This window comes from Pituophis catenifer, unplaced genomic scaffold (genome assembly GCF_029215685.1).
Source record: "Pituophis catenifer annectens isolate HBS135680 unplaced genomic scaffold, rPitCat1.0.hap2 SCAF_3, whole genome shotgun sequence".
NCBI lineage: Eukaryota > Metazoa > Chordata > Lepidosauria > Squamata > Colubridae > Pituophis > Pituophis catenifer.
In genome coordinates, this window is record NW_027256883.1 from 211,272,190 (window position 1) to 211,299,296 (window position 27,107).

Here is a 27,107-nt window from a genome sequence, read left to right on the forward strand (position 1 = left end):
CCCACTTTTGGCACGCAATCGCAAAAAGGTTAGCCATCACTGTTCTAGAGCAAGACAAGAAGCAATGGATGGAAACTAATCAAGGAGAAAAGCAATCTAGAACTAAGGAGAAATTTCCTGACAGTGAGAACAATTCATCAGTGGAACAACTTGCCACCAGAAGTTGTGAATGCTCCAACACTGGAAGTTTTTAAGAAGATGTTGGATAACCATTTGTCTGAAGTGGTGTAGGGTTTCCTGCCTAAGCAGGGGGTTAGACTAGAAGACCTCCAAGGTCCCTTCCAATTCTCTTATTCTGTTATTCAGTGACAGATCTTAGCACCAGGAAGCTTTCCCTCATATCACAAAACACCACAACAACACATCTTTAACTCCACTCCTATTCCCTGCATTTTTTATTTATTTATTTTTTTTGCATCTTCAATTTGGGTCCTTCAAACTTGTTATTTTTATTCCCCGAGGCACCAAAATGTTTTTTTGGGATTGGTGTGGGGTGTTTTTTTTGTTGTTGTTTTTTGGTTTTAAATGGTCGGGGAACCTATAAATAACAAAAGCTCACAAAACCAGCCAAGAGTCATAAACAACACATACGGCATGACAGATGTTTATATTTAGAACTTTAATATCTTTATTTATTTATTTTTTTGGCTCGGGTGGAAAATATTCTCGCCGCCACAAATCCTAGTTTGAGACTGTTATTTGAGAGTAGGGAATAGTAAGCGAGAGACAAAAACAGATCCCCGGCTGATACACACTTTCTATCAGGGGTCTCCAACCTTGGCAACTTTAAGACTTGTGGACTTCAACGCCCAGAATTCCTCAGCCAGCTTTGCTGGCTGAGGAATTCTGGGCGTTGAAGTCCACAAGTCTTAAAGTTGCCAAGGTTGGAGACCCCTGCTTTATATCACACTCTAAACCTGTGGACTTCAATTCCCAGCATTCCTGGGCTGGGAATGCTGGGAGTTGAAGTCCACAGGTCTTAAAGGGGCCACACTTGCCCACCTCCTACCAGTCTTAAGACCAGAAGAGAATTCTGGGAGTTGAAGTCCACAAGTCTTAAAGTTGCCAAGGTTGGAGACCCCTGCTTTATATCACACTCCAAACCTGTGGACTTCAATTCCCAGCATTCCTGGGCTGGGAATGCTGGGAGTTGAAGTCCACAGGTCTTAAAGGGGCCACACTTGCCCACCTCCTACCAGTCTTAAGACCAGAAGAGAATTCTGGGAGTTGAAGTCCACAAGTCTTAAAGTTGCCAAGGTTGGAGACCCCTGCTTTATATCACACTCCAAACCTGTGGACTTCAATTCCCAGCATTCCTGGGCTGGGAATGCTGGGAGTTGAAGTCCACAGGTCTTAAAGGGGCCACACCTGCCCACCTCCTACCAGTCTTAAGACCAGAAGAGAATTCTGGGAGTTGAAGTCCACAAGTCTTAAAGTTGCCAAGGTTGGAGACCCCTGCTTTATATCACACTCCAAACCTGTGGACTTCAATTCCCAGCATTCCTGGGCTGGGAATGCTGGGAGTTGAAGTCCACAGGTCTTAAAGGGGCCACACTTGCCCACCTCCTACCAGTCTTAAGACCAGAAGAGAATTCTGGGAGTTGAAGTCCACAAGTCTTAAAGTTGCCAAGGTTGGAGACCCCTGCTTTATATCACACTCCAAACCTGTGGACTTCAATTCCCAGCATTCCTGGGCTGGGAATGCTGGGAGTTGAAGTCCACAGGTCTTAAAGGGGCCACACCTGCCCACCTCCTACCAGTCTTAAGACCAGAAGAGAATTCTGGGAGTTGAAGTCCACAAGTCTTAAAGTTGCCAAGGTTGGAGACCCCCTGCTTTATATCACACTCCAAACCTGTGGACTTCAATTCCCAGCATTCCTGGGCTGGGAATGCTGGGAGTTGAAGTCCACAGGTCTTAAAGGGTCCATACCTGGAAATGCTGGGAGTTGAAGTCCACAGGTCTTAAAGGGGCCATACCTGGGAATGCTGGGAGTTGAAGTCCACAGGTCTTAAAGGGGCCACACCTGCCCACCTCCTGCCAGTCTTAAGACCAGAAGAGAATTCTGGGAGTTGAAGTCCACCCATCTTCAACTTCTCAAGATTGACAAACACTGCCTTAAGGGAAGGCGGGACTGTGCAGGTAGTCCTCGACTTACATCAGTTCATTTAGTGACCATTCGAAGTTACCAAGGCACTGGGAAAAAAAGTGACTGAAGGGCCATTTTTTCACCTTTATGACATCCTCATCTCACACTGATCAAAATTTAAGACACTGGGCAACGACGGTTGCAGCGTTCCCAGGGATCATGCAATCTCCTTTTTTTTTTTTTTTTTTTGCAATTTTCTGACCAATAATGTCAACAGGGAAAGCCGGATTCACTGAACAACCGTCTTACTAACTTAACAACTGCAGCGTTTCATTTAACAACGGCGTCAAGGAAGGTCGTAAAACTGGTAACAAAACGAAGGTAACAAATATCTCTTACTTAGCAGCATAAATTTTGGACTCAACTGCGGGTCGTAAGGCGAGGACTACCTGTGTGTCAAACCTCCATCAAGCCGGAGTGACCCCTTCCCCCTCCCATCTCAGGAATACCTGCGCTGAAGCCATTGGGCTGATGGCCCAGCACCACGGGACTCGTAGACAGGCTGGTGAGGACCGCGGCCGCCATGACTTCGTCAATTCCTGCCTTCTCCGTTGGCTTTCTGTAGGACACAGAGGGGAAAAAGAAGTGTCAATCAAAGCCACATTGCTTGCAACCCCCAACCCTGCCGAGGATCTGATGAATGAGCCCCTCTGGAATCTCTACCTCTGGAGGGCCACCTTCTCTTGATGACCTTCTCACAAGTCTAAGGGAGAAGTCCCTGAGAAGAAGCTCCTGCGTGAGCTGCACTGGCTCCCGGTGGTCTTCCGGGTGCGCTTCAAGGTGTTGGTTATCACCTTTAAAGCGCTCCATGGCATCGGGCCTAGCTATCTGCGAGACCGCCTGCTGCTACCGACAACCTCCCATCGACCCGTGCGCTCCCACAGAGAGGGCCTCCTCAGGGTGCCATCAGCCAAACAATGTAGGCTGGTGGCCCCCAGGGGGAGGGCCTTCTCTGTGGGGGCTCCCACCCTCTGGAATCAGTTGCCCCCAGGGATAAGGAGAATCCAAGACCTCAGTGCCTTCCGTCGTTCCCTTAAAACCCATCTTTTCCAGCAAGCCGGGTTGGCTTAAGAAGAAATTTTTAAATTCTTTTAATTAGTTTGTGATTTCTTAACTTTCGGGCCAAAATTTATATATATTTTTAAATGTTTTTTAATGTTTGTATTCTATGTTTTTTATCTTGGCTGTACACCGCCCTGAGTCCTCAGGGAGAAGGGCGGTATATAAATTGGAAATTAAATTAAATTAAATTAAACCTCTATGGACCACCACGCATACAAGAAACAACGGATGGAAACTAATCAAGGAGAGAAGCCAATTTGAATGAAGGAGAAATTCCCTAGTGGCGAGAACGATTAACCAGTGGAACTCCTTGCCTCCAGAAGTTGTAGGTGCTCCAACACTGGAGGTTTTTAAGAAGAGATTGGACCAGTGGTGAAATGTTACCGGTTCGCACCAGTTCGGGTGAGCTGGTAGTAAAAAAAAAGCTACCAATTCCTCCAAACTGGTATTTCCAATCATCAGCTGTGCCACGCGATTTAAAATTGCTAGAAAGCAAGAAATTCTGTTTTCTAGTGAATCTAATCGCGTGGCACAGCTGATCCCCCCCCCCCCCCCCGTTGCTGCTCTACTTACCTTCCCAAGCCTCCTTTTGGTGCAATACTGCGCATGGGTGCGCGTGCATTTGATGCACAGTGCATGGCGTGCAGCCAGCAAACCGGTGGCAAACCGGTTCAGATTTCACCACTGGGCTGGACAACTCTTTGTCTGGTGTAGGTTCTCCTGCTTGAGCTGGGGGTTGGACTAGAAGACCTCCAGGGTTCCTTCGACTCTTGCTATTCTGCATCCAGCATCCTGGTATCTGCAAACCTCAGGCTCATTTTTCATTTCTTGCTTCCGAAGACAATTCACACAACCAATTTTATACTCAAAACAGGCTTATCCTCTCATGCAAAACTTCTCCGAGAGGCGCACTCTCCTTTCCATCATCGTTTTTGAACTGCTTTCTGGTTAGGCAGTCCGATCTGCTTAATGACCACTGTAACTACTGTAGATTCGCTTAACAAACATGACCAAAAAGGTCCTAATTGGGCACGATTCACTTAACAACCGCTTTGCTTAGCAGGGCATAGTCTGGTCGTAAGTCAAGGACTAGCTGCACTTTACAGGCAGGGAACCAAACCACACCCTTGCGGGGTGGAAAAAAAGGCACTTCCTGAGGTGAAACCCTGAATACCTTTCCGCAATCTGGATCAAGTTTTTTCAAAGTTTTCTACTTTAAGGTATGTGGACTTCAACTCCCAGAATCCTTTGCTGGCTGGGGAATTCTGGGAGTTGAAGTCCATACCTCCTAAAGCTGCCATGGTTGAGAAACACTGTTATATCATCCATTAATATTCTTAAACACCTCTTTGGAAGCAGGGCCCGGCCCTGCCCAGCTCTGAAATGCGGCTTCAAAGCACCCTCTTGGCACAGCAGCCTCACACAATGTGCCAACCGGCCCATGATGGCTTGTTTAGACAACTCTGTTGCTTCAGCGCGAGCCACAAAACTACCTTCGGAATCCTGGGATTGCTGAATGACGATCACTGGGTGATTTTGGGGCAATAACCAGGAGACGGTGAGTTCTAGTTCCACCTTAGGCATGAAAGCCGGCTGGGTGATTTTGAGCCAATCACCAGGAGACGGTGAGTTCTAGTTCTGCCTTAGGTAGGAAAGCTGGCTGGGTGACTTTGAGTCAATCACCAGGAGATGGTGAGTTCTAGTTCCTCCTTAGGCATGTAAGCTGGCTGGGCAACTTTGGGCCAATCACCAGGAGACGGTGAGTTCTAGTCCTACCTTAGGCATGTAAGCCGGCTGGGTGACTTTGGGCCAATCACCAGGAGACGGTGAGTTCTAGTTCCTCCTTAGGCATGTAAGCTGGCTGGGTGACTTTGGGCCAATCACCAGGAGACGGTGAGTTCTAGTTCTGCCTTAGGTAGGAAAGCTGGCTGGGTGACTTTGAGTCAATCACCAGGAGATGGTGAGTTCTAGTTCCTCCTTAGGCATGTAAGCTGGCTGGGCAACTTTGGGCCAATCACCAGGAGACGGTGAGTTATAGTCCTGCCTTAGGCATGAAAGTCGGCTAGGTGACTTTGAGCCAATCACCAGGAGATGGTGAGTTATAGTTCTACCTTAGGCATGAAAGCTGGCTGGGTGACTTTGGGCCAATCACCAGGAGACGATGAGTTCTAGTCCTACCTTAGGCATGTAAGCCGGCTGGGTGACTTTGGGCCAATCACCAGGAGAAGCTGAGTTCTAGTCCTACCTTAGGCATGTAAGGTGGCTGGGTGACTTTGGGCCAATCACCAGGAGACTGTGAGTTCTAGTCCTGCCTTAGGCATGAAAGCTGGCTGGGTGACTTTGGGTCAATCACCAGGAGACGATGAGTTCTAGTCCTGCCTTAGCATGAAAGCCCGCTGGGTGACTTTGAGCCAAACCTCAGGAGACGGTGAGTTCTAATCCCGCCTTAGGCATGAAAGCTGGCTGGGTGACTTTGAGTCAATCACCAGGAGATGGTGAGTTCTAGTTCCTCCTTAGGCATGTAAGCTGGCTGGGCAACTTTGGGCCAATCACCAGGAGACGGTGACTTCTAGTCCTGCCTTAGGCATGAAAGCCGGCTGGGTGACTTTGGGCCAATTACCAGGAGATGGTGAGTTCTAGTTCTGCAACCTCCCTAATTGTCACTTTAACTTTCTGCAAGCGGAGGTTATATCAGTTTCCAGGTTTGAGGTAAACGACAGCTGAGATAGAACAACAATAATACTAGGAAACATTGAAGAAAAACTGGCTGGGGAATTCTGGGAGTTGAAGTCCAGATGTCTTCAAGTTGCTCAGGTTGAGAAATACTTGGTTAATTAATACCATTTCAGGGAAGGGCTCCGTTCTACTTAGAATCCAGCAACGAAGCAATTTAATTTAATGAGCCCTTCAAAGTAGACCAAGCTGGGGGAAATTTGATGCTATCTTGCCATCTTGCCAGTCAGCACACGGGACTTCATTCTCCAGCAAGGAGAATATTGGCATTTTTTTAAAAAATTACCTGCCAAAAATTTTGCCAAAAATCTAATAAACAATAGTAATACAGGGAGTATCAACTCACAACAGCTCATTGAGTAACCGTTCCAAGTTGTAACAGGGACTTATGACCGTGTTTCACACTTACGACCGCTGCAGCATTCCCCGCAGTCACGGGATCCAAATTCAGACGCTTGGCAACTGACTCATACTTATGACAGTCACAGTGTCTGTGGTCATGGGATCCCCTTTTGCGACCTTCTGACAAGCAACGTCAATGGGGGAAGCCGGATTCGCTTTAACGACCATGTTACTAAGTTAACAAACGCAGCGATTCACTTTAACAACCGTCACTTTTTTTCAGTTTCTGTTCGAACGGTTGCTAAACAAGCGGTTGTAAGTCGAGGACTACCTGTATAACTCCAGAGCCACCTGCGGGGCTTCCCATTTTTAGACAGACCTTTGAAAAGTGTGTCAAAATGTAGAACCACTAAACCAGCGGTGTCAACTCAAGGCCCAGGGGCCGGATCCGGCCTGCAGGGTGCTTAGATCTGGCCCGCAGGGCTGGCCTGGAAACAGCAAAAGACCGGCCCAGGATGCCTCGGCCAGCAAAAACGGAGCTCGAGAGAGCCGCCTGCAGCCTTCCCGAGCTCCGTTTCCGCTGGCAGAGGGATGCAGGAGGCCGTCGCAGCCGAAAACGGAGCTTGGGAGCCCGTTTTCGCTGGCAGACCACGTGGCCCACCACAGGTGCCCCCGACAAGACTGATGTCAAGCTGGCCATGCCCCCCTTGGCTCCCCCCCCGAGGTCAAACACAACCCTGATGCGGCCCTCAATGAAATCGACACTAAAGGTTCTGCAGCTCCATGTTGATCCGACTCTTCCTCTAACGCAGAGGAAGAGTTCCTCACGCCTTCGTTGATGAGAACTAGAAGCTTGGATCGCTCCAGCTGTTAAGTTCCCGCTTAGGATTCCTCTCCCGCTTTTGCAGCTTCTCCAAGCCAGAGATCGTAGCCAATTCAATAGAGCCAGAAAAAAAAATTTTTTTAAAAAAAATTGAAAGTGCGTTTTGGAAAGGGGAAGGGAAAAGAAAAAATAAAAAGAAGCCCCAAACGAAGGGAACTAAAATTGTGCAATTATGCAGGCGTTTTCTGAGTGATTTATGCTGTTTACCAGATCCTGCTCGGCTTGGCATCCAATCTGCAGACTCCTGGCGCACAGTTTTTACTTGGGGTTTGGGGTGGTGTGTTTCTTTTTCTTTTTCTTTTTTTTGGAGAACAATGTGGCATGCACATGCCTGCCAAAGCACATGCGTGCTACGCAGCAGGCATTCTAAATCTCGGGCTGTCATGCACAGAAGCCTGGAAGCGTTTAGCTTCCCGAGGTTCCAGGGACCGACTGAAAAGGGGAAAAAAATATAACATTTCCCCCCCCCCTCCAAAGGCAGGCGTGGTCAGCTGGGTGCCTCAAAGCCTCCTCCGCTAAGCCGGGAGAGCCAATGGCCAAGCCGTTGCCGGTGGGAGGGACACCGTGGTGTTAAAATCCGTGGCAGGCTTCAGCTAACTTCCTCTGGCGGCTCCCAAAAGGAAGAATTCCCAATTTTTTCCCTCCCTCTTTTCCAAGCCAGGAGCTCCTGGAGTTCCAGATCCAGAGGAGAGAAAGACAAACAGGCTGCCAATCTCAGAGTACAGGTAGTCCTCGACGTACGACCAGCAATGAGCTCTAAATTTCTCTGGCTAAGTGAGAAGTTTCTTGAGTTTTGCCCCATCTTTCCAGCCACCGTTGTTAAGTGAATCCCTCCACTTGTTCAATTGGTAACACGGTTGTTAAGTAAATCTGGCTTCCCTTATTGACTCTGCTTGTCAGAAGGTTGCAAAAAGAGGAACACACAACCCCGGGACACTGCGAGCGTCATAACTATGAGTCAGTTGCCAAAGCATCTGAATTTTGACCATGGGGATAATGCGACGGTCCTAAAGTGTGAAAAACGGTCGCAAGTCACTTTTTTCAAGGCTGTTGTAACTACAAACGGTCACTAAACAGACTGTTGTAAGTCGAGGACTACCTGTAACGCACAAAAGCTCGTGTCTTTTGATAAAACTGCTTGGTCAGAAAAGGGATTATCGGATTCCTCCTGATTTTGTTTACAAACATTACATTATCAGCTCCAAACTTGGAGCAGTAAAGTAGTGGCCAAAATTGTGGAAAACTTTTGGGAAAAGTGTATTTTCTAAAACTAGCTAACACCACCACTTTTTTTTTTTTTTGAGTTGTGTACCATAAAATTATATATCAACGGAAAGATAATTTAATCAAGAATGTAATGCAATACCTTTTATGAAGGATTTGCTATTAGAATAGCAGTTACAGTATAAAGAAGAAAAGGGAAACACGTAGAAAAAACGAGATATACAAAAATGATCCCCATGTCAGTTAATCCTTAGTTGGGTAACCTTTAGCATGAATGACGGCCTTACAACGTCTTCCCATGGAGGGAACCAAGCCTTTGAGTTCTGCAGCTGTTCTAATGTGAAACCAAGATTGAATGTTTGCTTCTATTAACTGGGTTTTATTGCTGGGTCGCTTCTGACTAACAAGTTTCTTTACTTGGCTCCATAGATTTTCTATTTCTTTCTTTCTTTCTTTCTTTCTTTCTTTCTTTCTTTCTTTCTTTCTTTCTTTCTTTCTTTCTTCCTTCCTTCCTTCCTTCCTTCCTTCAGATTTTCTATTTCCTTCTTTCTTTCTTTCTTTCTTTCTTTCTTTCTTTCTTTCTTTCTTTCTTTCTTTCTTGGTTCAATTTATATGCCGCCCTTCTCCGGAGACTCAGGGCGGCTTACAATGCGTTAAGCAATAGCCTTCATACTTTTGTATATACCTGCTTAGTAGGGCTTTCGCCCCCCCCCCCAAGCGGTGTTCTTTTTTATACAAAGTCAGCTTATTGCCCCCACAATTGGGGTCCTCATTTTACCTACCTCAAAAGGATGGAAGGCTGAGTCAACCTTGAGCCTGGTGAGATTCGAACTTGCAGTAATTGCAGGCAGCTGGTGCTAGTTAACAGCACTTTAGTCTGCTGCGCCACCAAGGCGCAGTTAAAATCTGGGTTATTCCCAGGCCATTCCAGCAGTGGAATAGGATTCTCTTGAAACTCCCCCCCCCCAAAAGTGGTGTTATTAACCATCAAACCTCAAAAATACACTTTTTCCCAAAAGGTTTCCACAATTTTGGCCACTACTGTAAATTCCACATGAATCCAGAGCCTGAATTCATATTGCCACCCACATCCACCTGTGCAGGAAACCCCCTCCCAGGAATAGCCCCCTCCCTTGCTTTGACCCAAAAATATCTCAAGGCTCTTTTCGCTTCCTCTTCAGAGTTGTTAAAAATCCCACACTCCTCACCCCTGCGCGGAAAGCGCAACCAGCTATCTGCTTTTTAATCTTCACAAAATGCATGCCTTTAATTAAATACAGTATTTACCTCCTGCCGGCTGCACAGGTAAGGAGAGCTCACCTGGCCCACCCAACACAACTCCTCCTAAATTACTTTAACACAGAGAGAGAGAGAGACACACACACACACACACACACAAAGACCTACTCAAGTGGAAAGAGAAGATGGTTGCCCCAAACCCACGTCAACGCACCCACACAATGCCAGGAAAAAAAACCCTTAAAAAATAAACACCATCTCTCCCACAAAAATTGCGCGAGCAACCTTCCACTTACCCAGAGGTGGGTTTCAGCAGGTTCTGACCAGTTCTGGAGATCCGGTAGCGGAAATTTTGAGTAGTTCGGAGAACCGGTAGTAAAAATTCTGACTGGCCCTGCCCACATTTATCTATCTATCTATCTATCTATCTATCTATCTATCTATCTATCTATCTATCTATCTATCATCTATCTATCTATCTATCTATCTATCTAATTTATATACCGCCCTACTCTCGAAGGACTCAGGGCGGTGAACAGCCAAACAGTAAAAATACATAAATACAAAATTTAAAAAACAAAGTAAAATCGAATTAAATAAGTTTGGCCCAAACATATTAAAACCCCAGTCATTTAAAAAAACAATTAAAATTTGCGTAATTAAAAAGAGGGAAAAGATCTATTCTCTGCCTCCCAAGTCCCAGCTGATTGGGAAGAAATGGGGATTTTGCAGTAACTTTCCTCTGGAGTGGGGAGGGAATGGAGATTTTACAGTATCCTTCGCCTGCAACGCCCACCAAGCCACGCCCACCAAGCCACACCCACAGAACCGGGAGTAAAAAAATTGGAAACCCACCACTGCACTTACCCCAAAAAAATTATTTAGGGATCACCCAACGTTACGACGACTCTGAAAAAAAGCGATTTACGTTCTTTACGCTTACGATGGTTGCATCCCGGTGGTCACGAGATCGAAATTCAGAGGCTCGGCAAGTGGCATATTAGTTATGACGGTCACGGTGTCACGTGATCCGCTTTTGCGACCTTCTGATGAGCATAGTCGACGGGGAAGCCGGATTCACTTAACAACCGGGTGACTGACTTAATAACTGCAGTGATTCGCTTAACAACAGTAGCAAGAAAAGGCCGTAAAACGGAGACAAAACTCACTTAAAACTGTTTCGCTTAGCAACAGAACTTTTGGGTTCAACTGCGGTCATAAGTGGAGGGCTACCTGTATATCCAGCACCAGAGAGATAGGTGCATTAGAGGTGCCAATCCTAGACCGGCCGTCTCAACCTGAAACCCCTCCGGACAGGGCTGGGCCTTCAACTCCCAGAATTCCCTACGTGACACAGGAATTCTGGGGATTTCCTATCCCCACATGAGGAAAAGAGCAGCAACTTCAAAATAACCCCCTATTTACAACACAGCAGCAAATACAGGTAGTCTTCGACTTACGACCACAACCGAGCCCATAATTTCTGTCGTTAAGTGAGGCGCTCGCTTCGTCAATTTTGCCCCATTTGACAACCTTCTTTCCCGCCACCGCTGTTCAATGAACCCCCTACCAGTTGATAGGTTAGTAACCCCGTTGTTAAGTGAATCTGGCTTCCCCACTGACTTGGCTTTGTCCGAAGGTCGCAAAAAGGGATCGCGTGACCTTGGAAACACAGGCAACGGTCATAAATGTGAGTCAGCTGTCAAGCATCTGAATTTGGATCATGTGACCATCGGGATGCTGGAAAGGTAACTGTGGAAAACGGTCGTAAATCAATTTTTTCAGTGCCGTTGCAACTACGCGAATCGTTGTAAGGCGAGACGAGCTGTAGTTTTGCAAGATATTTTCTCCTTTATCCCGGTGCGGAAAGAAGGACACGGGTGCCTCTTTCCACTAGGCGACACTGCCTTTGATCACTCTTCAGCTTCATTTCTCCAGGGCAAAAGAATTGTTTGTGGCTTTTTTGCTTTTTTCCCCCCCTGCCGCTTCACGTCAGGCGGATCAGACGGGCTTTTATGGCAGCGCCCTTCGCACTGGTAATCTAAGAAGATTAAACATGCATAAATTGGCCTCTTGACTGATGGCTTATTTTTAGCCGGGTGCAGTTGTGAAGTGTGCAGCCAACATGCAGCACATTGGCTGAGAGCAACGGCGCCATGGCAGACGCACAAAAAGACACAACGCAACAACCAGCCAGCCGCTCTGGAATTGGGAGGGACTGGCATGCAAGAACGGAGGCATTCGCACCCATGTCTTCCCTTGCCTACAAGGCTCTAATTCAGGGTTTCTCAACCTTGGGAATTTCAACTTGGGGGACTTCAATTCATGCTGGCTGGGGAATTCTGGGAGTTGAACTCCACCAAGCTGGCTGGGGAATTCTGGGAGTTGAAGTCCCCCATACTGGCTGAGGAATTCTGGGAGTTGAAGTCCACCAAGGTGGCTGGGGAATTCTGGGAGTTGAAGTCCACAAAGCTGGCTGGGGAATTCTGGGCATTGAAGTCCATGATACTGGCTGGGGAATTCTGGGAGTTGAAGTCCACCAAGCTGGCTGAGTAATTCTGGGAGTTGAAGTCCACTAAGCAGACTGGGGAATTCTGGGAGTTGAAGTCCACAAAGCTGGCTGAGGAATTCTGGGCATTGAAGTCCATGATACTGGCTGAGGAATTCTGGGAGTTGAACTCCACCATGCAGGCTGGGGAATTCTGGGAGTTGAAGTCCACTAAGCAGGCTGGGGAATTCTGGGAGTTGAAGTCCACCAAGCTAGCTGAGGAAGTCTAGGAGTTGAAGTCCCCCATGCGGGCTGGAGAATTCTGGGAGTTGAAGTCCACAAAGCTGGCTGAGGAATTCTGAGAGCTGAAGTCCACCAAGCTGGTTGGGGAATTCTGGGAGTTGAAGTCCTCCATGCTGTCTGGAGAATTCTGGGAGTTGAAGTCCACTAAGCAGACTGGGGAATTCTGGGAGTTGAAGTGCACACTACTGAAAGTTTCTAAGACTGAGAAACACTGCTCTAAAATTAAGCTTTGTATTTTTTTCTGATTAATTGCTTTGATAGGTGGTCCTCGGCTTACGGCCACGCTTGAGCCCATCATCTCCGTTGCTAAGCGAGACAGTTGTTAAGCGAGGGGCGCCTCATTCTACGACCATTCTTACCACCGTTCTTAAGTGGATCACTGCAGTTATTAAGTTAGGAACACGGTTGTTAAGGGAATCTGGCTTCCCCACGGACTTTGCTCGTCAGAAGGTCGCAAAAAGGGAATCACGTAACCCTGGGACACTGCGACCGTCATAACTACAAGCCAGTGACTAGGCCTTCCAATTCTGATCACGTGACCATGGGGACGCTGCAACGGTCCTAGGCGTGAAAAACGGTCGTAAGTCACTTTTTTCAGTGCCGTTCTAACTCTGAACAGTCACTAAACAGACTGTTGTAAGTAGAGGACTACCTGTATTCTTGTTTTATTTTACTGATTGCCATCCAGAATCATCTGGAGTCAGAGGACCTTATACAGGTAGTCCTCAACTTACAAGAGTTTGTTTAGGGACCATTCTAAGTTACAACGGCCCTGGAAAAAATTTACAATCAATTTTTCACACTTATGACTGTCACAGCATCCTCACGGTCACGTGACCAAAATTTGGCAATTGACTCATATTTATGACGGTTACAGCGTCCCGGGGTCATGTGATTCACTTAACAACTGCGGCAACAAAGGTCGTAAAATGGGGCAAAATTTATTTATTTATTTATTATCTATCTATCTATCTATCTATCTATCTATCTATCTATCTATCTATCTCTATTTATTTATTTATTTATTTATGAGATTTATATTGCCGCTATGAGGACTCAAGGCGACTTACAAGAATATAAAAACATCATGTGAAAAACAATAAAACTAATAAGAGAGAATCATATATCATAAAATAACCCCCCCGCCACGCTCCACAACGACAACACATCACACGATCCATTTAATGGGCTCCATCCCGCTCTGCGTTCCTGAATAAGTGTCTCACTTAACCAAAGAAATTTGGGGCACAATGGTGGCCATAACTCAAGGACTACCTAAGAAAGAAAGAAAATACCTCTCTGCGCTGGTGTAACCAGGTACCCCCTTCTCTCCCTAAAGCAGCTTCAGGAATTCTGCGGCAGAAAAATCTGCGCTTTCCAACTTTTAATAATCTTCTGCACACTTTTAAGCTTGCTTCACCTGTCTCCTGCACAGGTAACCATCTGGATGCTGCCGGCTGCATTAATCTTCTTTTTTTGTTTTGTATTTTATTTATACTTATTTCTTTAACACACATAGATGCTTAGTGACCAGTGTATTGTCTGGGTCAATTTACTTATTATTATTATTACCCGTGTTTCCCCAAAAATAAGACCCTGTCTTATGTTTTTTTGAACCTTGAAATAAGCGCTTGGCGTTATTGCCATGCACTCAAAAGCCCGATTGGGCTTATTATCAGGGGTTGTTTTATTTTGGGGGGGAAACAGGGTATTGTTAATAATCATCATCATTGTCGTCGTCATTTGGAACACAACAAACCAGATATCACAGTTGTCGAAAACCGAAACGTACAATTTATTGATATCATGGTACCAGGAGATGCCAGAGTCGAAGAAAAAGAACTGGAAAAAAATCACGAAATCTCACGACCTGGCCATCAAAACGATGTGATTATGGATGAAACATGCGAAAGTGATACCCATTGTCATTGGGGCACTTGGTACCATGTCCAAGAATTTTATAAGATACATCAAAAAATTGCAGCTTCCTGCAATAACACCAGCGGAACTGCAAAAAACTGCGCTACTTGGAACATCGTACATCTTAAGAAGGTACTTGGTTGATACCTGGGACGCTGGCAGCCACCCCTATCAACCATTAGCACTAGTCAATGGTATTTGTGATGCATTTTTGAATGTTGAGTTGAGTTTCATGTTTAATGAATAAAAGATAATAATAACATTTACAGATACATAGTAATAATAATATATTATATTATGTGACAGTATACATAATAGTGTTTTCCCAATTTCTAATTTCTCCCTCTAATTTCTAACCATTAATAAAACAAATCCCACATTAAAAAGTATTCTGTATCTATCCATCATCTCTTGCCCTTTTTAGTATTTCGACTCTTGTTGACTTTTTAAACCAATCTCACGTGCTCCTTCCTTGGGACCTGATGTCTCCTTGCATCACTCATATTTAGTCTAAAGCAGGGGTCTGCAACCTTAAGCACTCAAAAGAGCCATTTGGACCCGTTTCCCACAGAAAAGAAAACACCAGGAGCCACAAAAACTGGGTGGGCATGGCCAACTCAATGTCACTCACTTCCACCAGTCACATGACCCCCCTAGCCATGCCTACCCAGCTGGTCATTAGGGCAGAGAACCAGTTGTTAAAAAACACCGGGAACCACAAAATCCTTTTGACATCTCTCTCTCTCCCCTCCCTCCCTCTCTCCCCCCGCTCTCCCTCTTTCTCTCTCTCTCTGTGTCTCTCTCTATGTCTCTCTCTCTCCCCCTCTCTGTATCTCTCTCTGTATCTGTCTCTCTCCCTCCCTCTCTCTCTGTATCTCTCTATGTCTTTCTCTCTCCCCCTCTCTCTGTATCTTTCTATGTCTTTCTCTCTCCCCCTCTCTCTGTATCTTTCTATGTATTTCTCTCTCCCCCTCTCTCTGTATCTCTCTATGTCTCTCTCTTTCCCGCTCTCTCTGTATCTCTCTATGTCTTTCTCTCCCCCTCTCTCTGTATCTCTCTGTCTCTCTCTCTACCTCTCTCTCTGTATCTCTCTATGTCTTTCTCTCTCCCCTTCTCTCTGTATCTATGTCTCTCTCTCTCCCTCTCTCTCTGTATCTATGTCTCTCTCTCTCCCCCTCTCTCTGTATCTCTCTATGTCTTTCTCTCTCCCTCTCTCTCTGTATCTCTCTATGTCTCTCTCTCTCTCTCCCTCTCTCTGTATTTCTCTATGTCTCTCTCTGTATTTCTCTCTCTCCCTCCCTCCCTCTCTCTCTGTATCTCTCTATGTCTCTCTCTATGTCTCTCTCTGTATCTCTCTATGTCTCTCTCTCTCCCTCTCTGTATCTCTCTGTCTCTCTCTCTCCCCCTCTCTCTGTATCTCTCTATGTCTCTCTCCCTCCCTCTCTCTCTGTATCTCTCTTTGTCTCTCTCTCTCCCTCTCTCTGTATTTCTCTCTCCCTCCCTCTCTCTCTGTATCTCTCTATGTCTCTCTCTCTCCCTCTCTCTCTGTATCTCTCTATGTCTCTCTCTCTCCCCCTCTCTCTGTATCTCTCTATGTCTCTCTCTCTCCCTCTCTCTCTGTATCTCTCTGTCTCTGCCCTGGCTGCTTCTCACATCCCCCGCCGTCGCTCTTACCTTCTCAGGCCAGACAAGGAGTGACTGGGAGGGGAGGGCGAGGGGCGGGGCCAGCCAGTGGTAGAATCACCTGACAGGGAGCCAAAGAGCCACATGCGGCTCCAGAGCTGCAGGTTGCTGACCTCTGGTCTAAAGATTTCATCTGCCTCTATGTCTATCTCATGCCTTCCCATTTCTAGGGCACCCGCCAACCGGCTGCATTAATCTCATGCCATACGCAGACCCAGGGCAATGTTCAAATTGCAACTGGGGGAATTGTCATGTTTCATCCGTATGAATATATCCGTAAAATGTATGAATCCATCGAATGCGCTGCCTGCAGTAACGGCCTGACAGATCCTTCCATTAACGGCTCAAGCACCTCAGCGGAGTAAAGCCCACCCAATGATTATACAGGCAGTCCTCGCCTTTACGACCACAAGTGAGCCCAAACTTTCTGTTGCTAAGCCAGACAGTTGCTAACTGGGCTTGGCCCCGTTTTACGACCTTTCTTGCCACAGTTGCAAAGTGAATCCATGCAGCTTTTATGCTAGTAACCCAGTTGTTAAGGGAATTCAGCTTCCCCACTTGCAAAAAGGATATCACACGAGCCCAGGGCTCGGCAACTGTCATAAATACAGCAGTGGCCAAAATTGTGGAAAGCTTTTGGGAAAAGTGCATTTTTGAGGTTTGATGGCTAATAACATCACTTTTTTTTTTTTTTTGGAGTTTCAAGATAATCCTATTCCACTGCTGGAATGGCCTGGGAATAGCCCAGACCTTCACCCAATGGAAAATCTATGGAGCCGACTAAAGAAATTTGTTAGTCAGAGCCTTGGTAATACAGTGGTCTAAAGCACCCTGTTATTAAGACCAGCTGCCTGCAATTACTGCAGGTTCGAATCTCGCCAGGCTCAAGGTTGACTCAGCCTTCCATCCTTTCTAAGGTAGGTAAAATGAGGACCCAGATTGTGGGGGCAATAAGCTGACTTTGTATAAATATACAAAAGGATGAAGGCTATTGCTTAGCACATTGTAAACCGCCCTAAGTCTCCGGAGAAGGGCGGCATATAAATCAAATTAAAAAAAAAGAAAAGAAAAGAAAAGAGGAGACCCAGCAATAAAACCCAGTTAATAGAAGCAATCATCCAATCTTGGTTTCACATTATAACAGCTGCAGAGCTAAAAGACTTGGTTCACTCCCTGGGAAGACGTTGTAAGGCCATCATTCATGCTAAAGGTTCCCCAACTAAGTATTAACTGACATGGGGATCATTTTTGTATATCTCGTTTTTTCTAGGTTGATAATTTTTGTAGATCTCATTTTTTCTATGTGTTTCCCTTTTCTTCTTTATACTGATATTCTAATAGCAACTCCTTCATGAAAGTTATTGCATTACATTCTTGATTAAATGATCTTTCCATTGATATATAATTTTATGGTACTACTCCAAAAAAAAAGGGGGGGTGTTATTAGCTAGTTTTAGAAAATACACTTTTCCCAAAAGTTTTCCACAATTTTGGCCACTACTACCCAAGTCCCTGAATTCTGCAAAGGTCAGAAATGCAGAAAATGGTTGTAAGTCACTTTTTTGCAGTGCCAGTATAACTTTGAATGGTCACTAAATGGACTAAAAAGGTAAAGGTTCCCCTCGCACATATGTGCTAGTCGTTCCCGACTCTAGGGGGCGGTGCTCCTCTCCGTTTCAAAGCCGAAGAGCCAGTGCTGTCCGAAGACGTCTCCGTGGTCATGTGGCTGGCATGACTAAACACCAAAGGCGCACGGAACGCTGTTCCCTTCCCACCAAAAGTGGTCCCTATTTTTCTACTTGCATTTTTTTACGTGCTTTCGAACTGCTAGGTTGGCAGAAGCTGGGACAAGGAATGGGAGCTCACCCCGTTCCGCGACACTAGGGACTCGAACCGCTGAAATGCCAACCTTTCGATCGACAAGCTCAGCATCTTAGCCACAGAGCCACTGCAGCCCTACTAAATGGACTACCTGTGTTCAAAGACTCACCTTGGGGAGTGGGGGGGGGGGGAAGAAGGGAAGGGGTCCAAAATAACAGAGTTGGAAGAGACTCTGGAGGTCTTCTAGTCTAACCTCCTGCTCAGGCAGGAAACCCTATTTGGCTGCCCGGTGATGAAGCAAAAACCTCCAGTGATGAAGCACCCACAACTTCTGGAGGCAGGTTGTTCCACGGGTTAATCGTTCCTTTGATGTTTTCACACGACAACTGCATGATGGTCGGGGAATTCTGGGATTTGAAATCCGCACATTTTAAAGCAGCCGAAGTTGAGAAGCACAGCTTTAAAGAAAAAACCTCCGGCATTCAGGAGTATCCCATTAAGGCTTCCAACCAGCACCAAACAACCACTCTGCTTATTTTCTCTTCAAAAGTAATGCATGTGCATGAGATGAAGAAAAGAAAAGAAAAGAAAAGAAAAGAAAAGAAAAGAAAAGAAAAGAAAGGAAAGGAAAGGAAAGGAAAGGAAAGGAAAGGAAAGGAAAGGAAAGGAAAGGAAAAAAGAAAAGAAAAGAAAAGAAAAGAAAAGAAAAGAAAAGAAAAGAAAAGAAAAGAAAAGAGAAAAGAAGCAGAGAGGAGAAGGGAGGAGAGAGGAGAGAAGGTTGATCAGGAAGGAAGAGAGGGATGGAGGAAGGAAGAAAGGAAAGAAGGAAGGAGAGAGGGAGGGAGGGGAGGGAAGGGAGCAGGGGTGAAATTCAACAGGTTCTGACAGGTTCTGGAGAATGGGTAGCGGAAATTTTGAGTAGTTCAGAGAACCGGCAAATACCACCTCTGGCTGGCCCCAGAGTGTGGTGGGAATGGAGATTTTGCAATATCCTTCCCCCAGGAAGGGAGGGAATAGAGATTTTGCAGTATCCTTCCCCTGGAGTGGGGTGGGAATGGAGATTTTGCAATATCTTTACCCTGCCACACCCTCCAAGCCACGCCCACAGAACCAGTAGGGAAAAAAATTGGATTTCACCCCTGGAAGGGAAGGAGGGACAGAGGAAGGGAGGTGAGGGGAAAGGAGAAAGGGTTGATCAGGAAGGGAGGGAGGGAGGGAGGGAGGGGTGGGGAAGGGAAGGGAGGAGGCAATTGATCAGGAAGGGAGGCAGAGAGGGAGGAAGGAAGGAAGGAAAGAGGAAGGGGGGGAGAGGAGGGAAAGTTGATCAGGAAGGAAGAGAGGGATGGAGGAAGGAAGGAAGGAAAGAAGGAGGTAGGGCAGAAGGAAGGAAGGGAAGAGAGTGAGGAGGCCCAGAGGAAGGGAGGGGAGGGGAGAAAAGGTTGATCGGGAAGGAAGAGAGGGAAGGAGGGGAAGGGAAGGGAAAGGAAGGGAGAAGAGGGGATTGATCAGGAAGGGAGGGAGGAAGGAAGGAAGGAGGGAGGAGAGGAGGGAGGGAGAGGAGAGGAGAGAAGGTTGATCAGGAAGGAAGAGAGGGATGGAGGAAGGAAGGAAGGAAGGAAAGAAGGAGGGAGGGAGGAGGGGAGGGGAGAAAAGGTTGATCAGGAAGGAAGAGAGGGAAAGAGGGGAAGGGAAAGGAAGGGAGGAGGGGATTGATCAGGGAGGGAGGGAGGGAAGAAGGAAGGAAGGAGGGAGGGAAGGGAGAGGAGGGGAGGGGAGAAGAGAGATAGGAGAGGAAACTGCCACTACGAATGGTGGTCCCACACCGCATACCTCTGCCGGGGCACCGGGATGTAGGCCGAATGGTGCAGGGGGGTCTCATCCAGGAGTCGCAGAGCCGTCACTTCTTCCACCTGCTGTTTTAGCACCACAGGATTCGAGGTGAGCCTCAGGTGGCCATTCGCAGGCTCCAACTCTGCTGGAAACGCTTTGCCATTACAATGATTGGAACTCTGCAAGGAAGAGTTGAAGACATTTAGGGGAAGGGGTCCAACGGCATTTATTCTTTTTTTTTTTTTTTTTGCCCCAATGGATGTAGACCCCCCCCCCCATCTCAATTGTATGACTTTGGCGGTTTAGAACAATTCACATCTACCGAAAGAACGAAGTGTCGTCTTAAAACATATAAAGCCATATTAACTTGAATAACAAAATTCACAGCTGGGCTCTAAAAAAAAACAATCTACACCCAGCACAAATACCACAAACATGAAACCTAGAGTAACTGAGTCGGAAGGGACCTTAGAGGTCTTCTAGTCCAGTGGTCCCCAACCTTTTTGTCGCCGCGGCCCGCTGAGCGCGCGCAGGGGTGGGGCCGCGGCCCGCTGAGCGCGCGCAGGGGTGGGGCCGCGGCCCGCTGAGCGCGCGCAGGGGTGGGGCCGCGGCCCAGGAGCCTTTGCGCAGGCCCATTGCGCACGGCCCAGGAGCCTTTGTGCTGAAGCGTTCCTGTCCCCCGGCCGCTGCGCGGCCCGGTGCCAGGTACTTCACGGCCCGGCACCGGTCCGCGGACCGGGGGTTGGGGACCACTGTAATCTAGTCCAACCCCCTGCTCAAGCAGGAGAGCCTACACCATTTCAGAAAGATGGTTGTCCAATCTCTTCTTGAAAACCTCCAGAGATGGAGCCTTCACAACTTCTGGTGGCAAGCTGTTCCACTGGTTAATTTTTTTTTTTATTATTTATTTATATGCCGCCCTTCTCCGGAGACTCAAGGTGGCTTACAATGTGCTAAGCAATAGCCTTCATCCTTTTGTATATTTATACAAAGTCAGCTTATTATTGATTTCACTAATTGATTTCACTGTCAGGAAATTTCTCCTTAATTCTAGGTTGCTTCTCTCCTTGACACATTTCCATCTGTGACACATTGTTCTCTACTTACAACAGTTCATTTAGTGACCGTTTGAAGTGACAGCGGCCCTGGAAAAAGTGACGTATGACCAGTGCAAATCCCCATGGTCAGAATTCAGACGCTTGGCAACTGCTTCATATTTATGACGGTTGCAGTGTCCTAGGCTCAGGTGATCCACCTTTTGCAATCCTCTGACCAGCAAAGCCAGATTCGCTTAACAACTGCATCACTAAATGTAACAAGCGCAGTGATTCACTCAACAGCTTCGCCAAGGAAGGTCCTAAAATGGGACAAAATTCACTTAACAACTGTCTCACTTACCGGAGCAACCAATTTTGGGCTCAACTGTGGTCGCAAGTCAAGAACTACCTGATACTTCTCGTCTTGCCTTCAGGTGCTTTGCAGAACAGGTTAACAACCCCCCCTTTTCTCTCTGAGGAAATATTGGAAGATGCTACCATGTCAACTCTAGTCTTTCTCTTCCATGGACTAGAACAAAGACTAATGTATTTATTGTTGTTAGTTGCGAAGTTGTGTCCGACCCATCGCGACCCCATGGGCAACGTTCCTCCAGGCCTTCCTGTCCTCAACCATCCTCTGGAGTCCATTGAAGCTCACGCCGACTGCTTCAGTGACTCCATCCAGCCACTTCGTTCTCTGCCGTCCCCTTCTTCTTTTGCCCTCCATCGTTCCCAGCATTAGGCTCTTTCTCCAGGGAGTCCTTCCTTCTCATTAGGTGGCCAAAGTATTTGAGTTTCCTCTTCAGGATCTGGCCTTCTAAAGAGCAGTCAGGGTTGATCTCCTCTAGGACTGACCGGTTGGATGGCCTTGCAGTCCAAGGGACTCGCAGGAGTCTTCTCCAGCACCAGAGTTCAAAGGCCTCCATTCTTTGGCCTTCTCAGCCTTCCTTATGGTCCAACTTTCACAGCCATCCATTGCAACTGGAAAAACCATCGCCTTGGCTAGATGCACTTTTGTTGGCAGGGTGATGTCTCTGCTTTTTAGTATCCTGTCTAACACAGGGGTGAAATCCAGCAGGTTCTGACAGGTTCTGGAGAACTGGTAGCGGAGATTTTGAGTAGTTCGGAGAACCGGCAAATGCCACCTCTGGCTGGCCCCAGAGTGGCATGGGAATGGAGATTTTGCAATATCCTCCCCCCAGGAGTGGGAAGGGAATGGAGATTTTGCAATATCGTTCCCCCAGGAGTGGGAAGGGAATGGAGATTTTGCAGTATACTTCCCCTGCCACGCCCACCAAGCCACGCCCACCAAACCACACCATGCCCACCAAGCCACGTCCACACAACCGGTAGTAAAAAAAATTTAGATTTCACCACTGGTCTAATGTATTTATTAAGAACATTTATACCGCCGCCTGACACATCCATGGTGACTCCAAGTGGCTCATCAAAATAAAACCCCAAGACAAAACTCAAACAAACTCCCGCCTGGTGACCACAATCAAATCTTTGAGATCTTTTGAGAGTGTGTCAGGGTGAATGCCGGTCTTATTACAGTCCTAATGGAACCAAAGGTGCTTTTTCAAGAGGCAGCTGGATTTTCTTTGTTTTTCTTTGAAGACGTTTCTCTTCTCATCCAAGAAGCTTCTTCAGTTCTGACTGGATGGTGGGGGAATGGAAGGATTGATACTCCTTGCAGACAGCTGGTCATTTGCATCCTTTTAGTGGGTCGTTGAGGCCACTTGGAGATCTGCAAGGAGTATCAATCCTTCCATTCCCCACCATCCAGTCAGAGCTGAAGAAGCTTCTTGGATGAGAAGCGAAACGTCTTCAAAGAAAAATAAGGAAGACCAGTTGCCTCTGGAAAATGCACCTGTGGGACAATCGTGACCTGGATGACTGAGAATCTCACTAGACAGTCCTAGTAGACAATCACTTAAATATGAGCCGGCCGTGTGCAGCAGCTGCCAAAAAAGCCAACACAGTTCTAGGCTGCATCAACAGAGGGATAGAATCAAGATCACGTGAAGAGTTAATACCACTTTATAATGCCTTGGTAAGGCCACACTTGGAATATTTGCATCCAGTTTTGGTCACCACAATGTAAAAAAGATGTGGAGACTCTAGAAAGAGTGCAGAGAAGAGCAGCAAAGAGGATTAGGGGACTGGAGGCTAAAACATATGAAGAACGGTTGCTGGAACTGGGTATGTCTAGTCTTATATAAAGAAGGACTAGGGGGGACATGATAGCAATAGTGTTCCAATATTTGAGGGGCTGCCAAAAAGAAGAGGGAGTCAAGCTATTCTCCAAACCACCTGAAGGCAGGAGAAGAAGCAACGGATGGAAACCCATCAAGGAGAAAAGCAACCTTGAACTAAGGAGAAACTTCCTGACTGTTAGAACAATTAACCAGTGGAACGACTTGCCACCAGAAGCTGTGAATGCTCCAACACTGGATGTTTTTAAGAAGAGACTGGACAAACCACTTGTCTGAAATGGATTCCTGTCTGAGCGGTAGACTAGAAGACCTCCAAGATCCCATCCAACTCCATTTTTTTGTTTTTGTTTTTTTTTTAATTTGATTTATATGCCACCCTTCTCCGGAGACTCAGGGCGGCTTACAATGCGTTAAGCAATAGCCTTCATCCTTTTGTATATTTATACAAAGTCAGCTTATTGCCCCCACAAACTGGGTCCTCAATTTACCTACCTTAGAAAGGATGGAAGGCTGAGTCAACCTTGAGCCTGGCGAGATTCGAACCTGCAGTAATTGCAGGCAGCTGGTCTTAATAACAGGGTGCTTTAGACCACTGTACTACCAAGGCTCTCTATTCTATTCTATTCTATTCTATTCTATTCTATTCTATTCTATTCTATTCTATTCTATTCTATTCTATTCTCTTATTTCTGCAGGGATGAGGGAGCCACCACAGAGAAGGCCCTTCTTCTTAGGCCCACCGGATGGGCCTCCTTAGAAAGCTCCAACAGCTCCCTCAAACTCCAGCCGTGGAAATTGTGGAATTGCACAATGCTGACATGCGTGTAACGGGAGGGAAGAATCCCTCTTCGCTCTCGATCCAACGGAATTCTGTGTTTCCTAAAAGCTCCCTTATTTCCACTCACCCACCCGGGAGGATTTATTATGGGGGTTTGTAATCTTGCAAATCCAGGCAACCCTGAACCTCTCCCCAAAAAGCTGCAGAGTCCCTGCCTTTATCTTAGATAAACACAGCAGGTGTAGACACAGGAGCAGTGCGCACGCTCGCCCCCGCGCCAACTGAAATTCAGACTCCGGAGAAGGCTAGCGATAAGCAAGTTGGAACATGGAGTGTAATTCCTCGGCTCCGGCACGGGAATCTGCACTCCAGATCAGGCTGAGAAACAACACGCAGCCTGCCCCAAGTAATGCTGGACAAACTCCCACTAAAGATGGCTGCACAGGACAGGAATTGTGAGATCTTTCGCACAGCCTGCCCGGACATGCAACAATTTGAAGAGCTGGGGTGGGGGTGTGGGGTCCTTTTTTTTTTTTTTTCCTGGGTCTCCCTACAACCGTACAGAAAAAATTGCCAGGGATTTTTGCACGGCCCTGAATCAGCAAGGCCAGGACGAAAATTCAACCCCGTGGACACCCAAGCTCAACCGAAATTAAAATGCATCAACGAACGCCGATATAATTTACCAATGTTAAAGCTCGCTCTAAGAGTTGAGCTCATTTTTTTTTTTTTTTTAAATTTGATTTATATGCCGCCCTTCTCCAGAGACTCAGGGCGGCTTACAATGCATTAAGCAATAACCTTCATCCTTTTTGTATATTTATACAAAATTTTCTTGGCGACGGTACAAAAGGGGTTCGTACTCACTCTCGTATGGGATTTTATTTATTTATATTTGAATTTATATACCGCCCTTCTCCCCCTAGGGACTCAGGGCGGTGAACAGCCGAAATTAAAATACATACAATATAAAAGTTAAGAGAGCTAAAATAAATGAAATTAATCGGCCTCCCAATTTAAAACCCCAAGCTATACAATTAAAAAACTAACCCATAAAAAACCTAATTAGGCCAGGCCGGCTTGCTGAAATAAAAACGTCTTCGGGGCCTTACGGAAAGTGCGGAGATCCGGGATCAGCCGTATTCCAGGAGGAAGCTCATTCCAGAGGGCGGGTGCCCCCACAGAGAAGGCCCTCCCCCTGGGGGCCGCCAGTCGACATTGCTTGACCGACGGCACCCTGAGGAGGCCCTCTCTGTGAGAGCGTATTGGCCGGTGGGAGGTTATCGGTAGCAGCAGGCGGTCTCGTAAATACCCTGGCCCTAAGCCATGGAGCGCTTTAAAGGTGAGAACCAACACCTTGAAGCGCACCCGGAAGACCACCAGGAGCCAGTGCAGCTCGCGCAGGAGAGGTGTTATATGGGACCGCCATGTCGCTCCCGTGATCACCCGCGCGGCCGCATTCTGGACCAGTTGGAGCCTCCGGGTGCTCCTCAAGGGGAGCCCCATGTAGAGAGCGTTACAGTAGTCCAGGCAGGAAGTGACGAGAGCATGAGTGACTGTGCATAAGGAATCCCGATCCAGAAAGGGGCGCAACTGGCGTATCAGGCGAACCTGATAAAAAGCCCCCCTGGCCACGGCCGTCAGATGCTCTTCTAAAGACATGCGTTTTTAGACATGTGGGATTATGCGTTGACCTCACTCTGAAATTTCCTAGTGGACTCTCCATCAAGGACTAACTAGGTACAAACCAGAGGTGGGTTTCAGCAGGTTCTGACTAGTTCTGGAGAACCGGTAGCGGAAATTTTGAGTAATTTGGACAACCGGTAGTAAAAATTCTGACTGGCCCCGCCCCCTTCTATTCTCTGCCTCCCGAGTCCCAGCTGATCGGGAGGAAATGGGGATTTTGCAGGATCCTTCCCCTGGAATGGGGTGGGAATGGAGATTTTGCAGTATCCTTCCCCTGCCACGCCCACCAAGTCATGCCACGCCTACCAAGCCACACCCACAGAACCGGTAGTAAAAAAATTTGAAACCCACCACTGGTATAAACCTAGTTAATTGGGTTTTTTTTTTTCTTTTTGGAGACAGGCCCAGGAGTAACTGTAAATGCCCAGTTTGGTGGAGAGGTTATGGTGATGGCCTAGAAACCAGGAGACGGTGAGTTCTAGTGCCGCCTTCGGCATGAAAGCCGGCTGGGTGACTTTGGGCTAATCACCAGGAAACCCTGAATTCTAGTTCTGCCTTAGGCATTAAAACCAATTGGGTGACTTTGGGCCAATCATCAGGAGACGGTGAGTTCTAGTCCCACCTTAGGCATGAAAGCCAATTGGGTGACTTTGAGCCAATCCCCAGGAGACGGTGAGTTCTAGTCCTGCCTTAGGCATGAAAGCCAATTGGGTGACTTTGAGCCAATCACCAAGAGACGGTGAATTCTAGTCCCGCTTCAGGCATGAAAGCCGGCTGGGTGACTTTGAGCCAATCACCAGGAGACGGTGAGTTCTAGTCCCACCTTAGGCATGAAAGCCAATTGGGTGACTTTGGGCCAATCACCAAGAGACGGTGAATTCTAGTCCCGCTTCAGGCATGAAAGCCGGCTGGGTGACTTTGGGCCAATCACCAGGAGACGGTGAGTTCTAGTCCCGCCTTAGGCATGAAAGCCGGCTGGGTGACTTTGGGCCAATCAGTCTCTCTCATCTGAACTCACCTCACAGGACTGTTGCTGTGGGGGAAAAGAGGAGGAGGAGGAGGAGAGAACATTCTTCATGTTTGGCGGTGAGTTACTTATAAAGTAATAAAGGTGAGATAAAAATTTAATAAATAAAAATAATAAAATAAATAACACCTATATGTCCATGGAGTTGCTTTGGCCACAATATGGAATTACCATAGTCTTCCTCCAAAACTGTTTTTTGACTTCTCAAAGATTCTGTACTTCTGATATTCCCTGGTAGGTCTCTTCTAGATCTCTCCTCCAATTACTAACCAGGTGTGGCCCTGCTTAGCTTCCCAAGCTTGACCACGTGCTGCCACCTAGCAGAGCTAATGCAATTAGCACCCACCAATTAAAGTGTTTTTTTATTATCTTTCAACTGCAAATTTTAGGGTACATTTTGAAGGATTCTTGGGGGTAGATGAATGGTCAGGAAGGGGTCTTGCAACCCTGGAATAGACTTTGTCATTCAGCCTTTCACAGCTAATATAGATACAAATATATAAATTTAATAAATAATTGCAAATAAAAAATAAACTCATTGGAGAAATTAAAGAGAAAAAGGAGGAACAAGGGAAAAAAGAGACAAGCACAATATTAGGGTGTCATTTCATGTCTATTTTAATTCCAGGTCCTGGATGCTATAAAAAAAACACGGGAATCACTCAAGTTTATCTTTGCATAAATG

General features: G+C 46.7%; 1 protein-coding gene across 1 annotated transcript in view; it reads right to left on the minus strand.

Annotated features, from left to right (window-relative positions):
• SLC2A4RG (SLC2A4 regulator) overlaps positions 1–27,107 on the minus strand; it is a 50,375-nt gene that overhangs the window by 19,739 nt on the left and 3,529 nt on the right. The window contains exons 2-3 of the mRNA XM_070941829.1: positions 19,676–19,854; positions 2,597–2,706 (exon numbers count right to left, since the gene is read on the minus strand). Coding sequence (XP_070797930.1) covers positions 2,597–2,706; positions 19,676–19,854 — 289 coding nt within the window. The remainder of the gene's footprint in view (positions 1–2,596; positions 2,707–19,675; positions 19,855–27,107) is intronic.